Genomic DNA, 15,119 nt, shown 5'->3' on the forward strand with positions numbered 1-15,119 from the left:
CCATTTACGGAGAATGCTTTCCTTTTACAACCATCATGTTCCTACATAACCATCTCACTTTTTTTTCATTTTTTTTGTTTTTTTTTTTTTTTTTTTTATTTGAGAGCCACAGACAGAGAAATAGACAGAGAGGGAGAGAGATGAGGAGAGAATGGGTGAGCCAGGGCCTCCAGCACTGCAAACAAACTCCAGATGCTTGTGCCCCCTTGTGCATCTGGCTACCGTGGGTCTTGGGAAATGGAGCCTCGAACCGGGGTCCTTAGGCTTCACAGACAAGCGCTTAACCGCTAAGCCATCTCTCCAGACCTCACTTATTCTTTTAAAATAGAAGTTAAGAGGAACCTAAAAATATAGTCTATACACATTTTTTGGCCTAAAGCAACTTAGGTGATCCAACAGAGGATTGAGTAAATAGGACAGTCTTATAATAAAACCTCAACTGAGTGGGATGAAAGATCTGAGAAAAACTAAACCAGTCACTTTCCACGTAGAGACGTTTCCAAAAGGTTCGTTTGTCTTAGAGTAATACATGTGTTCCCGCTTAGACAATGAAGAAAGTCAGAGCTGGGAAATGGCTCAGGGGTTAAAGGTGTTTGCTTGCAAAGGCCTATGGCCCAGTTCAGTTCCTGAGCCCCCAGCTAAAGCAGGGTACAGGGTGGAGAGCAGCTGCGGAGACCCAGAAGCTCAGGTCAGCCAGTCTGACGTTCACGCGCCGCCCTGCAGTTCGTCTGAGGCAGCAAGAGAGCCTTGTGTCAACGAGAGTGGAGCCCAAGAGACGCTGTGCGGTGGTCCTGTGACAGCCAAGTGTGTGCCATGCACACATGCCCACTCCCAAAGGAAGGGAGGCAGGGAGGGAAAAGAAAAAGACAGACAGAGAGAGAGAGGGAGAAAGAGAGAGAGAAAGAAAGAAAGAAAGAAAGAGAGAGAGAGAGAGAGAGAAAGGAGGGAGGGAGGGAGGAAGGAAGGAAGGAAGGAAGGAAGGAAGGAAGGAAGGAAGGAAGGAAGGAAGGAAAGAAAGAAAGAAAGAAAGAAAGAAAGAAAGAAAGAAAGAAAGAAAGAAAGAAAGAAAGAAAGGGGAAACAAAGAAAGACAGAGAGAAAGAGGCCTGGGGTGGTGACACAAGCTTTTAATCCCAGCACTCGGGAGGCAGAGGTAGGAGGATTTCCATGAGTTCAAAGCCACCCTGAGACTATATAGTGAATTCCAGGTCAGCTTGGGCTAGAGCGAGACCTACCTCATAAAAAGAGAGAGAGAGAGAGAGAAATAGGAAAGAAAGGAGGGAGGGAGGGAGAAAGAAAGAAAGAAAGAAAGAAAGAAAGAAAGAAAGAAAGAAAGAAAGAAAGAAAGGGAGAAAGAGAGAGAGAGAAAGGAGAAAGGAAGGGAGGGGAGGGGAGGGAGGAAAGAAAGAAAGAAAGAAAGAAAGAAAGAAAGAAAGAAAGAAAGAAAGAAAGAAAGAAAGAAAGAAAGAAAGAAAGAAAGGAAAAGAAAGGAAGGAAGGAAGGAAGGAAGGAAGGAAGGAAGGAAGGAAGGAAGGAAGGAAGGAAGGAAGGAAGGAAAGAAAGAAAGAAAGAAAGATCCTAGCTACAGATTTCTGGGCTTCTGCGTGAGAAGGAAAATACTCAGTAGCAGAGGCCAGTAAGTTAAAAAGGAGACATAAAGGGAAGAGAAAGGAAGGGAGGAGGGTACTTAATAGGTTGATATTGTATATATGTAAGTACAATGATTGTGATGGAGAGGTAATATGATGGAGAATGGAATTTCAAAGGGGAAAGTGTTGGGGGGAGGGAGGGAATTACCATGGGATTTTATTTTATAATCATGGAAAATGCTAATAAAAATTTTTAAAAAAAGAAAGAAAGGAGGGAGGGAGGGAGAAAGGAAGTGAGGGAGGAAAGAAAGAAGAGGAAAGGGAAGGGAAGGAAAAGAATTGTATTATACAAGGTGACCCCAGCTCAGAAAGCCCAGTGCGCCATGTTTCTCTCACATGTGCACCCCAGCTTGTGATGCATCTACATGTATGTAAAGGGGACAAATGTGAGTAAGGCCTAGGAAGCCAGGAAGGTGACCCAGAGCAGGTCATAAGAGATTATAGAGAAAGGGGTGGGAAGGCAAAGGACACAGGTGACAGATAAACAGAAAGGAAAAAGGAAGGATACGAGGGGGGTGGGCAAGGGATTGGGGAGATGAGGTGAGGAGAATCAACTGAAATAAAGTGTATTTGAAGAGGCCATAATGCTATCTAAAAGTCTGTATGCTAGCCGGGCATGGTGGTTCACGCCTTTCATCCCAGCACTGGGGAGGCAGAGGTAGGAGGATCTCAGTGAGTTTAAGGCCACCCTGAGACTGCATAGTGAATTCCGGGCCAGCCTGGGCTAGAGTGAAACCCTACCTTGAAAAACCAAAAATAAAATAAAATAAAAGTCTGTAGGCTAAGTAAAAAATAAACACAATTTTTTTGAAAAGGGGCTGCATTTTAAGAACGTGAAATGATCATATAAATTGACTTTTTGTGTCTAGGTACTCTGAGGGTTATGAGCCCATGTGTGCACATGCAGAATAAAGAAAATTCACCTACAAGGGAAAAAAAAGAGAGGTGAAGTGTATCAGAATGAACGCTTCTGGAGTGTAGAAGCCAGCTGTTTTTGATGAATAAGATAGATGTTTAAATGGGTCTAATCAAGCAAAGAAACATCAGTACCACTCGCATTAAATATCTTTTGTGTGGGTGTGTTTTACTGTTACAGATACACATATGGGAAGCCTGTGCCTGGCCTGGTAACAATTAATGTATGCAGAAGATATGCAACGTTCCATTCCACCTGCTATGGTAGTCATTCACAAAGTATCTGTGAAGAATTCAGCCAACAGGTATGTGGAGACCACTTCCCAGGGCTCTGATACCAGCTCTTAACTTGCTTATGAGCTACAAAACTAAACACAACACTTATGCCGGGCGCGGTGGTGCACGCCTTTCATCCCAGCACTCAGGAGGCAGAGGTAGGAGGATCGCTGTGAGTTCGAGGCCACCCTGAGACTCCACGGTGAATTCCAGGTCAGCCTGAGCTAGAGTGAGACCCTACCTCGAAAAAAAAGAAAAAAAAACTGAACACAACACAACGTGGAACCAGGGAAGTCTTCTGAGCCTGGTTGGCATGGGAGGAGCCCAGTGAGGGACGGGTCATGCAGCTGCACTCACATTCACTTGACCACTTCTGCACATTTCTTCCAACAACAGTCAACATGCCGAGAGTAAATGATAAAAGAAGAGAGAAATATTCAAAGCTGACTTTTGTCCAACGAATAGAACAACAAGATGGGTGTCAGGAACTGGGCTTTATGAGAAATAAGCAACATGCTCTTGTCAAACCACGAATGGAAGAATGTTAAATGATGACTCAAGAGAGGAAGACGTTAATGGATAAAAGATTAGAAGCCCCCATTACATCCCACAAGAGGCTTGATAAAATTAATTAAGGAGGGCTAGAGAAATGGCTTAGCGGATAAGGTGCTTTCCTGCCTGCCCTAAGAACCCAGGTTTGATTCCCCATGTAAGCCAGATGCACAAAGTGGCACATGAGTCTGGAGTTCCTGTAAAGTGACTAGAGGCCCTGACATGCCCATTCTTTCTCTCTCTCTCTCTCTTTCTCTCTCTGTCTCTCATTTAAAAAAATAATTTTGGGGGCTGCAGGGATGGCTTATCAGTTAAGGTGTTTGCCTGCAAAGCCACAGGACCCAGGTTTGATTCTGCAGGACCCACATTAGCCAGATGCACAAGGGGGTGCATGCATCTGGAGTTTGTTTGCAGTGGCTGGATACCCTGGCATGCCCATTCTCTTGCTCACTTACTCTCTCTCTCTCTCTAACAAATAAATAAATAAATAAATTTTTAAAAATTTAAAAATTGGGGGAATTTCAAGGTAGGGTTTTGCTTTGGAGCAGGCTGACCTGGAATTCACTATGAAGTCTCAGGGTGGCCTTGAACTCAATGTGATCCTTCTACCTCTGCCTCCCGAGTGCTGGGATGAAAGGTGTGTGCCACCACACCCAGCATATTTTTTAATTAATTAAGGTAAATAGCTGAGAGTAGAATATATTGCATCAAAAAACTATATATGTAGGTTAGCAAACAGCACAAGTATACTAACCTGATTCATTTCTCAGACCCAATCCCTTAGCTTTCAGTCTTGAGTGAATGGATTCTTCTTTTTCTAGAAGAAAAGCAGCATTGGAGCTCGTGCTGGCAGGACACGCCTCTGAGCCCAGCACTTGGGAAGCAGAGGCAGGAGGTTCAGGAGCTAGAGTCACCCTTAGGATGATGCCTGTGCCGTGATGCTTGCTTCCCCTCTCATTTCCATGTGTGCTCTAGGCCCGCTGCATGTACATCGAAGTTCTATCCTCCACGTGCTTGTGGCTCTTCTCCAGTTGCTCCCTGAAGCCCCTCAATTTTTCTTGAGTGAAACTTATAAAGTATAGTGTTTCCATATGATAGCTTGTTTCCTAAATCCCACAACTTGTGTTTTCTCCCTTAAATAGACCCCATAATTCATGATTTCCATATAAATAAATTTAATAATTCTTTAGATAGATAGATAGATAGGTAGGTAGGTAGGTAGATAGATAGATGGATGGATGCTGGAGAGATGGCTTAGCAGTTAAAGCACTTGCTTGCGAAGCCTAAGGACTCACATTTGAATCTCCAGGTCCCACGTAGCCAGACGCACAGTGTGCACAAGGGGACGCATGCATCTGGAGTTCATTTACAGCAGCTGAAGGCCCTGGTGCACCCATTCTTTCTGTCTCTCCCTCTGCCTCTTGCTCTCTCTCAAGGAAGAAAGGAGGGGGAAGGAGAGAGGGAGAGAGAAGGAAGGGAAGAAAGAAAGACAGAAAGAAAGAAAGAAAGAAAGAAAGAAAGAAAGAAAGAAAGAAAGAAAGAAAGAAAGAAAGAAAAGAAAGAACAGGAAAGAAAGTGGTGGTTCACACCTTTAATCCCAGCACTAGAGGTGAGGTAGGAGGACCACTGTGAGTTGGAGACCAGCCTGAGACTAATTTTCCAGGTCAGCTTGCACTAGAGCAAGACCCTACCTCAAAAAACCAAAATTATATATATATATTAGGTTGATAGATTGTAGCCGAGTATGGCGATGCGCGCCTGTACCCCAGCATTGGGGAGACGGCAGCAGGAGGATCATGAGTGCAAAACCCTCCTTGTCTACATAACAAATTCAAGGCCAGCGTTGGCTGCATGAGATGCTATCTCAAAATAATAATAATAAAAATTATCCAGGTGTGGCGGTACATGCCACTAATCCCAGCATTCTGAAGGAAGGCTAGCCTGAGACTACATAGTGAATTCCAGATCAGACCCTACCTCAAAAAAAAAAAAGATAGATGCAGGGCTGGAGAGATGGCTTAGCAGTTAAGCACTCACCTGTGAAGCCTAAGGACCCCGGTTCGAGGCTCGATTCCCCAGGACCCACATTAGCCAGATGCACAAGGGGGCACATGCATCTGGAGTTCGTGAGGCCCTGGAGCACCCATTCTCTCTCTCTCTCTCTCTCTCTCTCTCTCTCTTTCTCTCTCTTTCTTTCTGTCGCTCTCAAATAAATAAAAATTTTAAAAAAAAAGATAGATGCATAGCTGGGTGTGGTGGCACATGCCTTTAATCCCAGCACTCAGGAGGCAGAGGTAGGAGGATCACTGTGAGTTCAAAGCCACCCTAAGACTACATAGTGAATTCCAGATCAGCCTGGGCTAGAGTGAGACCCTACCTCAGAAAAACCAAAAGAAAAAAGATAGGTGTATAAATTCTGATTTGAGAGGCAGAATAATAAAAATCCAGAATGTGGTGATAAAAGCAAACACTACAAAGATGCAGAAATGAATATCATCAAAACTGCATGGGGAGGGAATAAATATCAGGCCCCAGTGGAAAAGAGTGACAGACCATGAGATAAGCATTGATGAACCAGATGACATGGGAGCAATCTAGCTGCCCAAATCTTGAATGCATGAGGGACTAATACTGCTTTTATTTTCAAATGAATCGTAACAGCTATATACAAATTAATTAAATATGAACAATTATTACTTTGATTTTTAATATTATTCATTTATTTGAGAGAGAGAAAGATAGAGACAGGTACAGAGAATGGGCATACCGGAGCCTCTAGCCTCTGCAAACGAACTCCAGACACATGTGCCCCTTGTGCATCTGGCTTTACGTGGGTCCTGGGAAATCAAACCTGGTCCTGAGGCTTCCCAGGCAAGCACCTTAACCACTGAGCCATCTCTCCAGGCCCTGCTTTGGTTTTTGATATAGGGTCTAACTCTGCCACAGGCATGCCTAGTTACTCCCTATCTCATCCAGGCTGACTTCAAACTTACAGAGACTCTCCTGCCTCTGCCTCTCAAGTACCAAGACTACAGGTATGTGCCACCACGCTCAGCTCCTATTTGATTGAATTTTATTCCCAATAAATACCTGCATGTAAATAAGTATAAAAGAAAAAATCTTTTTTTTTTAATTTTATTTATTTATTTATTTGAGAGCGACAGATACAGAGAGAAAGACAGATAGAGGGAGAGAGAGAGAGAGAATGGGCACGCCAGGGCTTCCAGCCTCTGCAAACGAACTCCAGATGCGTGCGCCCCCTTGTGCATCTGGCTAACGTGGGACCTGGGGAACCTAGCCTCGAACCGGGGTCCTTAGGCTTCACAGGCAAGTGCTTAACCGCTAAGCCATCTCTCCAGCCTGAAAAAAATCTTTATTAAAACACAGGTTTTGGGCAGGAGAGATGGCTTAGCGGTTAAGGTGCTTACCTGCAAAGCTAAAGGATCCAGGTTTGATTCCCCAGCACCCATGTAAACCAGATGCACAAGGGGGTGCATGCATCTGGATTTTGTTTGCAGTAGCTGGAGGCCCTGGCATGTTTATCCTCTCGCTCTCAAATAAATAATTTTTTAAAAATTTTTACTTTATTTTTATTAGCTATGAACATACTTAGTATGTAAACAAGACATGTTGATAACATCCTTTCCCTCCTTCCTGCCCCTTTTTCCGAAGGGGTCCTCCTCAGTGGGGATGCAGGTCATCCCCATGTGGATTGTGGGTCATGCATTGTGGGGGCAGCAGTCAGTTAGGGGGAGAGGCAATGTCTCTCTACATAATGTTCCAACTTGTGGTGCTAACAATCTTTCCACCCCCCTCTGCTACAAAAGTCCCTGAGCCATGTTGGATGCATTTTAAGTCTACTTCAGTGAGGGGCTCATAGGAGCCTCTGGATCTCTGATTTGGTAGGTGTTGAGTGTCCTCAGTGTCTATCTCCTTCACCCCTGTGCTAATATCAGGTTCACTGAGAAAGCAGCTCTCTTGCTCATTTCCCCAAGTCCTCGGTGGTTTCAGCGGGGATCAGGCTAAAGTACAATGGATCCATTTACCCCCTGAGGTCCCGTTCCCATCTGAAAAAGAGAAGCAGATTCTCCAGCAAAGAATGAAGTCAGCACAGGTTAAATGAGATAAGCACTATTAATCTAGAGAAAATTTAATGGGTGTAGTCCCTCTTACAGCCCAAGATTAGTGGCAGCTTGATATTGGAAAGTAAAATCATTATCTGGATATGATTCTGACTTGTTTCCCAGTTCCACCTATGGTTTCGTTTCCACTGAGCAGATCTGTTAACCAATCCAAGAGCAGTTGGTTACCCACCATGGCTGTGTGCCACTATTGCACTTGTGTGAGCATCATATCCGGTTGTTTGCTTCTGTGTAGTTTAGACCTCGAGATGCTTGGACAGATGTTGGCCACTTTCCCCTGGTAGCTCATGCAGTGCCTTCCAGCACTAGATGGACTAAGTGTCTGGGGACTGGCTCTCTTCTGGATTCCAGCCAGATCGCTCCATGGTCCGTGCAGACAGCGTATGGTCTTCAGCAGTAGGGTCTTACCATTAACCTCTGGTGGGTAATCAAGTGCTCTGACAGAAGCCTGTCTTATTTTGAGAGACCTCGTAGGTCTCTCTGATCAACAGCTCATCGTGGGTGTTCGTGTTAACCAACGTTTTTGATAGCAAAGAAGAGGACTTAGTAATTAATTCTCTCCATTTCTCTTCAGGCAGACAATAAAGGATGCTTCACACAACTCATAAAAACCAAAGTATTTCAGCTGAGACAAAGAGGGTATGACATGACAATACAAGTGGAAGCCAAGGTCAGAGAGGAGGGAACAGGTTTGTATGACTTTTAAATGTATATTAACCCAGTGGATAGTTATCAAAGTTCCATTCCATTTAAAGAATATATTTTATCTAGCACTATATAATATGACACAATATATTTACATTCCACATAAGCACATTATAATTTTGGCAGACCTTAAAAATGGCATGATCTCTGCTCTGAAGGAATTAGGTATTTAAAAGTACAAGGTATAAAGCCAGGCGTGGTGGCGCCAGCACTCAGGAGGCAGAGGTAGGAGGATCGCCATGAGTTCGAAGCCACCCTGAGACTCCATAGTGAATTCCAGGTCATGGAATTCCTGGACTAGAGTGAAACCCTACCTCAAAAAACCAAACAAACAAAAAAAGTAGACGGTTTATATGTTTGTGTATGTGTATAACCATGGCAAAAAAAAAAAATCCATAAGGACTATAACAACTAAAGGCCAAACAGATATGAAGAAAAATAACTAATTCCAATATAAAGCCAGGGGAAGCTTTGTAAGATAAACTAGCATTTGAACTGCTTTATGTAGGGTGAGTAATCTTTTGTCTTTTTATTGACAATTTTCATACATGGGTATGATGATACATGTTTTGATCATAATCCTCTCCTGTGACCCTCCCTTGGCCCCCTCTCCCACCTCCCTTCCGCCAAATCCCTTCTTTCCAACTCATTCCTCTTCTGTGGTCATATTATCTTTTTTTTCTTTAACCTCTTCCACTGCCCTTGATGAAAGGTTGATGGGCCTGATACTGTGTAGGTTTTGTGCGGATAACAACATCGTTGTGAGGCCATGGGTGTAGCAACCATGTCATGGCCAGACAGCATTCCTCGGGACCCCTCCTCATCCTCTGGTTCTTACATTCTTTCTGCCCGCTCTTCTTCAGTGTCCCCTGAGCCTTTGAAGGAGTAATATAGATGCCTCATTTAGCACGAGACTCAGAATGCATAATGGTTTAAAGATTACTGGCAGGTGAGGGAAAAAAAAAAGCATAGAGGCATGAACAAATAGTGTCATTCTCAAGGAAAAATCTGAGGATGTAAGCTGTGGAGAAAAGCGAATCATGTGCTGGAAGATGCCAGGCGGGTGGCGCACGCCTCTAATCTCAATCCTGGGGTGGCGGAAGCAGGAGGGTCCTCAGGGCTCGCTGGCCAGCTGGTCTTGCCTTGCTACTAAATTCCAGCCTGTAGCAGAGAGCTTCATTTGAAGCTTACAGATCTAGGGCAAGTTCCATAATGGCAGAGAGAAAAAAAGACACCCCAAAATAAAAGGAGCAAGCACAGCTCAGGAACCCCAGGCAGAGCTTAGGCACTTGGCATATCTTTAGACTGGAATACACACACACACACACACACATCCCTTAGGCCTGGACCCTAGGATCTACCCACCTTGACACCAAGTTTCACGCTTGAATAAAATGCCTGAATCAACTGGAGGACATCCACGTAAACTGCCACATTCTGACCCTGACTCCCAAAACATTCATCATAGCCAGCTCACATTATATATCATGTTCAGTCCAAATTCAAAGATCCCCGCAGTCTTTACCAACTTAAGATGTAAAGTCCTAAGTTTCATCTGAGATTTAAGATAATTTCTTAGCTGGGAGTGATGGCGCACACCTTTAATCCCAGCACTTGGGAGGCAGAGGTAGGAGGATTGCTGTGTGTTCAAGGTCACCCTGAGACTACAGAGTGAATTCCAGGTCAGCCTGGACTAGAGCGAGACCCTACCTAAAATAAAAGTTTAAAAAAGATAATCTCTTAGATGTGAGTCCTGTAAAATCAAAAGTTGTATATTTTCAATATATAAAGGCACAGAGTAAACATTTTCAACTGCTATAAGGCAATGCAAGGAGAGACTGGAACAATGCAAACTGAATAATAACCATCAAGCAAACCTCAAACATATGCAGCTCAAATCTGATATCATAACCAGTGACCGGCAGTCTTCTGATTTTCCAGCTCCATCCCTCCAGCTGGACTGAGTGGCCAGGGAAAACATCCATCCTTAGCCAACAGCCTCTATGGTACCCTTTCATAGTCCCAGTATACCCAAAACATCTTTGGGTCTCCATGTGCCACAATCATCTGGAGTGTATTTGCAGTAGCAAGAGACCCTAAGTGACCTCTCTCTCTCTCTCTCTCTCTCTCTCTCTCTCTCTCATTAAAATAATTAAATTGAGGGCTGGAGAGATGGCTTAATGGTTAAGCGCTTGCCTGTGAAGCCTAAGGACCCCCGGTTCGAGGCTTGAATCCCCAGGACCCACATTAGCCAGATGCACAAGGGAACACATGTGTCTGGAGTTCATTTGCAGTGGCTAGAGGCCCTGGCATGCCCATTCTCTCTCTCCCTCTCTCTCTCTCCCTCCCTCCCTCTTTCTCTCTCTGTCTGTCACTCTCAAATAAATAAGTAAAAAGAAAAAGTAACAAAAAAATTTTTTTTAATCATTTTAAAAAATTAAATTTGGTGGATAGCCTCTGAGGACAATGTCTGAGGTTACCCCATAGCATGTCCACAAACACCTGAATACACACATCCACACAGTTTACACAGAAACACACAGAAAAAAAAACTGACATTCTGAAAAGCATTTCTATTCTCATATGTTTCAGAAAAAATCCAATAAATTAATTTTTTATTTGTGACAATTTCATACGTGTATACCATGCGTTTTGATCCCCCCACGTATGCTCTTCTTTTTTCTTCCCCACCCAAACCCTTCTTCTTCCCATTAATTCTCCATCCTGTGCCCATGCCTTGTATATATTATATTGTTCAGCCCATTGATTTAAATTAGGGTCACTGCACGCTAACACCCCAGCCTTATCTCGATCACTTTTTGGGTCACTGCTTTATGGTTATACCGACACTGTTCTGTTACTGTTAATTGCTATCACTAGGCTGGCTGTTATCCCTTTGCGTGAGCACTTGGGAAGAGGCTCAAGCTAGACCTTAGCTTCACCGGGGTTCTCTGGGTGGAGAGGGCTCCCCTTGCCCAGAACTTAGAGCAACAGCTGGGTCACGCCCTCAAGATGCAGGGATGCGAGAACTTGAGAAGCGCTGAGTTACGTGAATCTCTTTCTTGAACCTTTACATCTCTAGGTCATGAAAGGCGGTTAGACAGGGGACATAGGGGCTAATATAAGTCAACAAGTCAAAATTAAATATACACATAAATAAAGCTCATCCTAGAATCTGAAAAAAAAACTAGGATCACTCATACAATCTATGGGTGGGAGTCATTTACTGGAGAATGGGCAGTCTCCAGTGGCTCCCTCCTAACGGACATGACTTCCCCTCGCCAGTAATCATATATTTCCGCTACTATCTCTGGGCTCTTATGGGTTCCTCACTCACCTGTGATGAGATGCTGACAGGTTCTGTCATATACAGGAAACTCATCAGCTGCGAGTCCATGAGTGTAACAACTCGGTCATACCCAGAAGACAGCGTCCGAGAGCCCCACCTCGCATCCCCCTCCCCCTACAGTCTTTCCACCCCTTTTCCCTGGTCCCCGGAGGGTTGGCTTAGATGTCATGTTTAGGGCTGAGCACCAGCTAGTGACTTATTCTTGGCAGCTTTGCCACCTGTGAATCTCTGTAGTCACCTCTACTCTTTGCATCAAGAAACTTCTCTGTTGGTGCTACGAACAGTACCGACCTATGGGAACGGAGCACCGATGTTTAGAAGGTAGTTGGATATGCTGCTGGCTCCTCCCTAGAGCCCCAGTCTACAGCCAATAATTTATTTATTTTTTATTTTTTTGGGGGGGGAGGAACAGGTTTATTTCAGGCTGACAGATCCAGGGAAGTTCCATCAATGGCGGGGAAAAGCTGGATCCCTTTCATAGATCCAAGCAGAGAGAAACCAAAACCAAACGGCCAGTACCAGCAGCTAGAGCAAACCGACAGAGCTCAAACTATTATGCACACACCGGTAGGTCCAGCCAATAATTTAAAAAGAGACTCATTACACAATCAGAATTGGAGACATAAACGTGAGGCCATGCCCTTGTGTCTAGAACCTAAGAGCAAATGCCAGTGCTCTAAAAATGAGATCACTCCACAGTGCTAAATTCAGAACAGAGGGACTCGGGAAAGAAACAGCTACATGTGAGAAATTAAACAGTGTGCTGTGGTTATGGCACTTGCCTGCAAAGCCAAAGGACCCAGGTTCAATTCCCCAGGACCCACATGAGCCAGATGCACAAGGTAGCATATGCGTCTGGAGTTTGTTTGCAGTGCCTGGAGGCCTTGGCGTGCCCATTCTCTCTCTTTCTCTTTCTTTCCCTCTCTCTCTCTCTCTCCCTCTCTTCCTCTTTCAAATAAGTAAATATAAATTTTTTTAAAAGAAACTGAAGAGTAGTAAACAAGAACAATAAAATTAGAAGCCATGGGAATGGGGGAGTGTCAAAGAGTAGACTTGTTTAGGGACCACAGGAAGGAAGCATTTCATTACTGCTAAAGACAAGTACTCAGTACTACTGAGAGCTCATTATGACAAATCCTAGAGTGTAAAAACCACAGGTACGGGCCACATCCAAGATCCTTTAGACACGGACAGTAGCATGGCTTAGAGAATGAGAAAACATTACAGGCTACTTTTCACTGACTAGAGAAGAACCAGGCTATGACTTAGAAAGGCCATGCAGTGAACAAATGAATGTCTTTGGCTGGAGAGATGGCTTAGCGGTTAAGCGCTTGCCTGTGAAGCCTAAGGACCCCGGTTCGAGGCTCGGTTCCCCAGGTCCCACGTTAGCCAGATGCACAAGGGGGTGCACGCATCTGGAGTTCATTTGCAGTGGCTGGAGACCCTGGCGTGCCCATTCTCTCTCTTCTCTCCCTATCTGCCTCTTTCTCTCTCTGTCACTATCAAATAAATAAACAAAAAATATTTTTTAAAAAAATGAATGTCTTTTTGAGGAAATATTTGTGCAAAAAAACACGAATTACATTTCAGGAGGACTTGATCTATTTATGTTATGCCTCTGCAGGCTAAGCCCTTAATAAATATTTTTGCACACTTTCTAATGACAATGAATGGAATTAATCACTCTACGGGTATAATATTACAGCTCATGTTTACTTTTTCAAGTGATTTAGACTGATTTCAGATTTTATTTCATTGCGATTAAAGATGTCTCGTGTAAAAAAAAAAAATTAAAGTATTTGACCCACATGAGTGTGAGGTATCTCTGTTGGCCAAAAAAAAAAAAAGTTGAAGGGAAACGTGAGGAGAGAATCCAAGCTGGGGGAAGATCACAGAAGCGGTGAAAATTTATGAGGGAGGAACAAGTAGAATACTTATAAAACCAAGGAGAGTGACTACTAATAATATTTTGTATAAAAGTGAAGCTGATATCAAATCTCTTGTCAAAAACAGAAATCTCTTGTCAAACAGCTTGGATAGTATAAATTCTGGAAAAACAAGGAAAGGGAATGTATTTCATTGTAATGGGCTAAAGCTAAGGTAGAGGGAGAAAGTGAGTTTGGGATACCTAGAACTGTTGGACTTCTCCCCACCCCACCCCCTTTTTTTTTTTCTTTTTCAGGGCTTGAATTAACAGGTTATGGATCAAGTGAAATCACAAATGTCTTAAGTACACTGAAATTTACTAAAGTAGATTCACATTACAGACGTGGAATACCTTTCTTTGGGCAGGTAAAGTATCCTTTCCCCATAATTGTATTTTAGGACCCAAGATGTTTAAGAAAAAAACTTATCTGTGCAAATAAAAAATGTACTATAAAAAGCATATTTAGGGGCTGGAGTGATGGCTCAACAGTTAAGGTGCTTGTCTGCAAAACCTAAGGACCTGGGTTTGATTCCCTAGTACCCACATAAGCCAGATGCACAAAGTGGTGCATGCATCTCGGGTTTATGTACAATGCCTAAAGGTCCTGGCATGCCCATTCTCTGCCTATCTGCTTGTTTCTCTCTCTTCCTCAAATAAATAAATAGTAAAAAGAATATTTAGAGTATAAAATTGTAACACATTGCAAATATAAAAAGTAAAGATCAGGATGCAGGGATGGCTTAGAGGGTAAGGCATTTGCCTGCGAAGCCAAAAGACCCAGGTTCAATTCCCCAGGACCCACATAAGCCAGGTGCACAAGGGGCGTATGAGTCTGGAGTTTGTTTGCAGTGGCTAGAGGCTCTAGCACGCCCATTCTCTCTCTTTCTCCCTCTCCCTCTCTCTATATATATCTATCTCCCTCTTTCTCTGTAAAATAAATAAAAATAAAAAGTAAAGATCACCAAATACAAGAAAATAAAGCAATCCAGGCATAGTGGTGCATGCCTTTAGTCTCAGCACTCAGGAGGCAGAGGTAGGAGGATCACCGTGAGTTCGAGGTCACCCTGAGACTACATAGTGAATTCCAGGTCAGCCTGAGCTAGAGTGAGACCCTGCCTCAAAAAAAAAAAAAAAAAAAGAGGGCTGGAGAGATGGCTTAGCGGTTAAGCACTTGCCTGTGAAGCCTAAGGACCCCGGTTCGAGGCTCGGTTCCCCAGGACCCAAGTTAGCCAGATGCACAAGGGGGCGCACGCGTCTGGAGTTCGTTTGCAGAGGCTGGAAGCCCTGGCGCGCCCATTCTCTCTCTCTCCCTCTATCTGTCTTTCTCTCTGTGTCTGTTGCTCTCAAATAAGTAAATAAATAATTTTAAAAAAGAAAAGAAAAGAAAGGGGCCAGAGCTCTACAGCAACCCCTGAAGACACACTCACAGTGACGGGAAGAACCCCCGCCTTCCCGCAGAACAGCTCTCCCAGCCCCGACATTAACATATGTGCGCTTGGGACAAATTCAAGATCCAAGCTATGGCAAGACTCTTCAATTCTAGAGGATGACATCTTTAAAATATTTTTATTTATTTGCAAGCAGGGGGAAAGAGAGAGAGAATGG

At 43.8% G+C, this 15,119-nt stretch overlaps 1 protein-coding gene across 1 annotated transcript in view; it reads left to right on the forward strand.

The window, feature by feature from the left end:
• LOC101610287 (pregnancy zone protein-like) overlaps window positions 1-15,119 on the forward strand; it is a 54,331-nt gene that overhangs the window by 9,435 nt on the left and 29,777 nt on the right. The window contains exons 8-10 of the mRNA XM_045139708.1: window positions 2,745-2,868; window positions 8,108-8,222; window positions 13,770-13,879. Of these exons, the coding sequence (XP_044995643.1) occupies window positions 2,745-2,868; window positions 8,108-8,222; window positions 13,770-13,879 (349 nt within the window). The remainder of the gene's footprint in view (window positions 1-2,744; window positions 2,869-8,107; window positions 8,223-13,769; window positions 13,880-15,119) is intronic.

The sequence above is a fragment of the Jaculus jaculus genome, chromosome 23, assembly GCF_020740685.1.
Source record: "Jaculus jaculus isolate mJacJac1 chromosome 23, mJacJac1.mat.Y.cur, whole genome shotgun sequence".
Lineage (NCBI taxonomy): Eukaryota > Metazoa > Chordata > Mammalia > Rodentia > Dipodidae > Jaculus > Jaculus jaculus.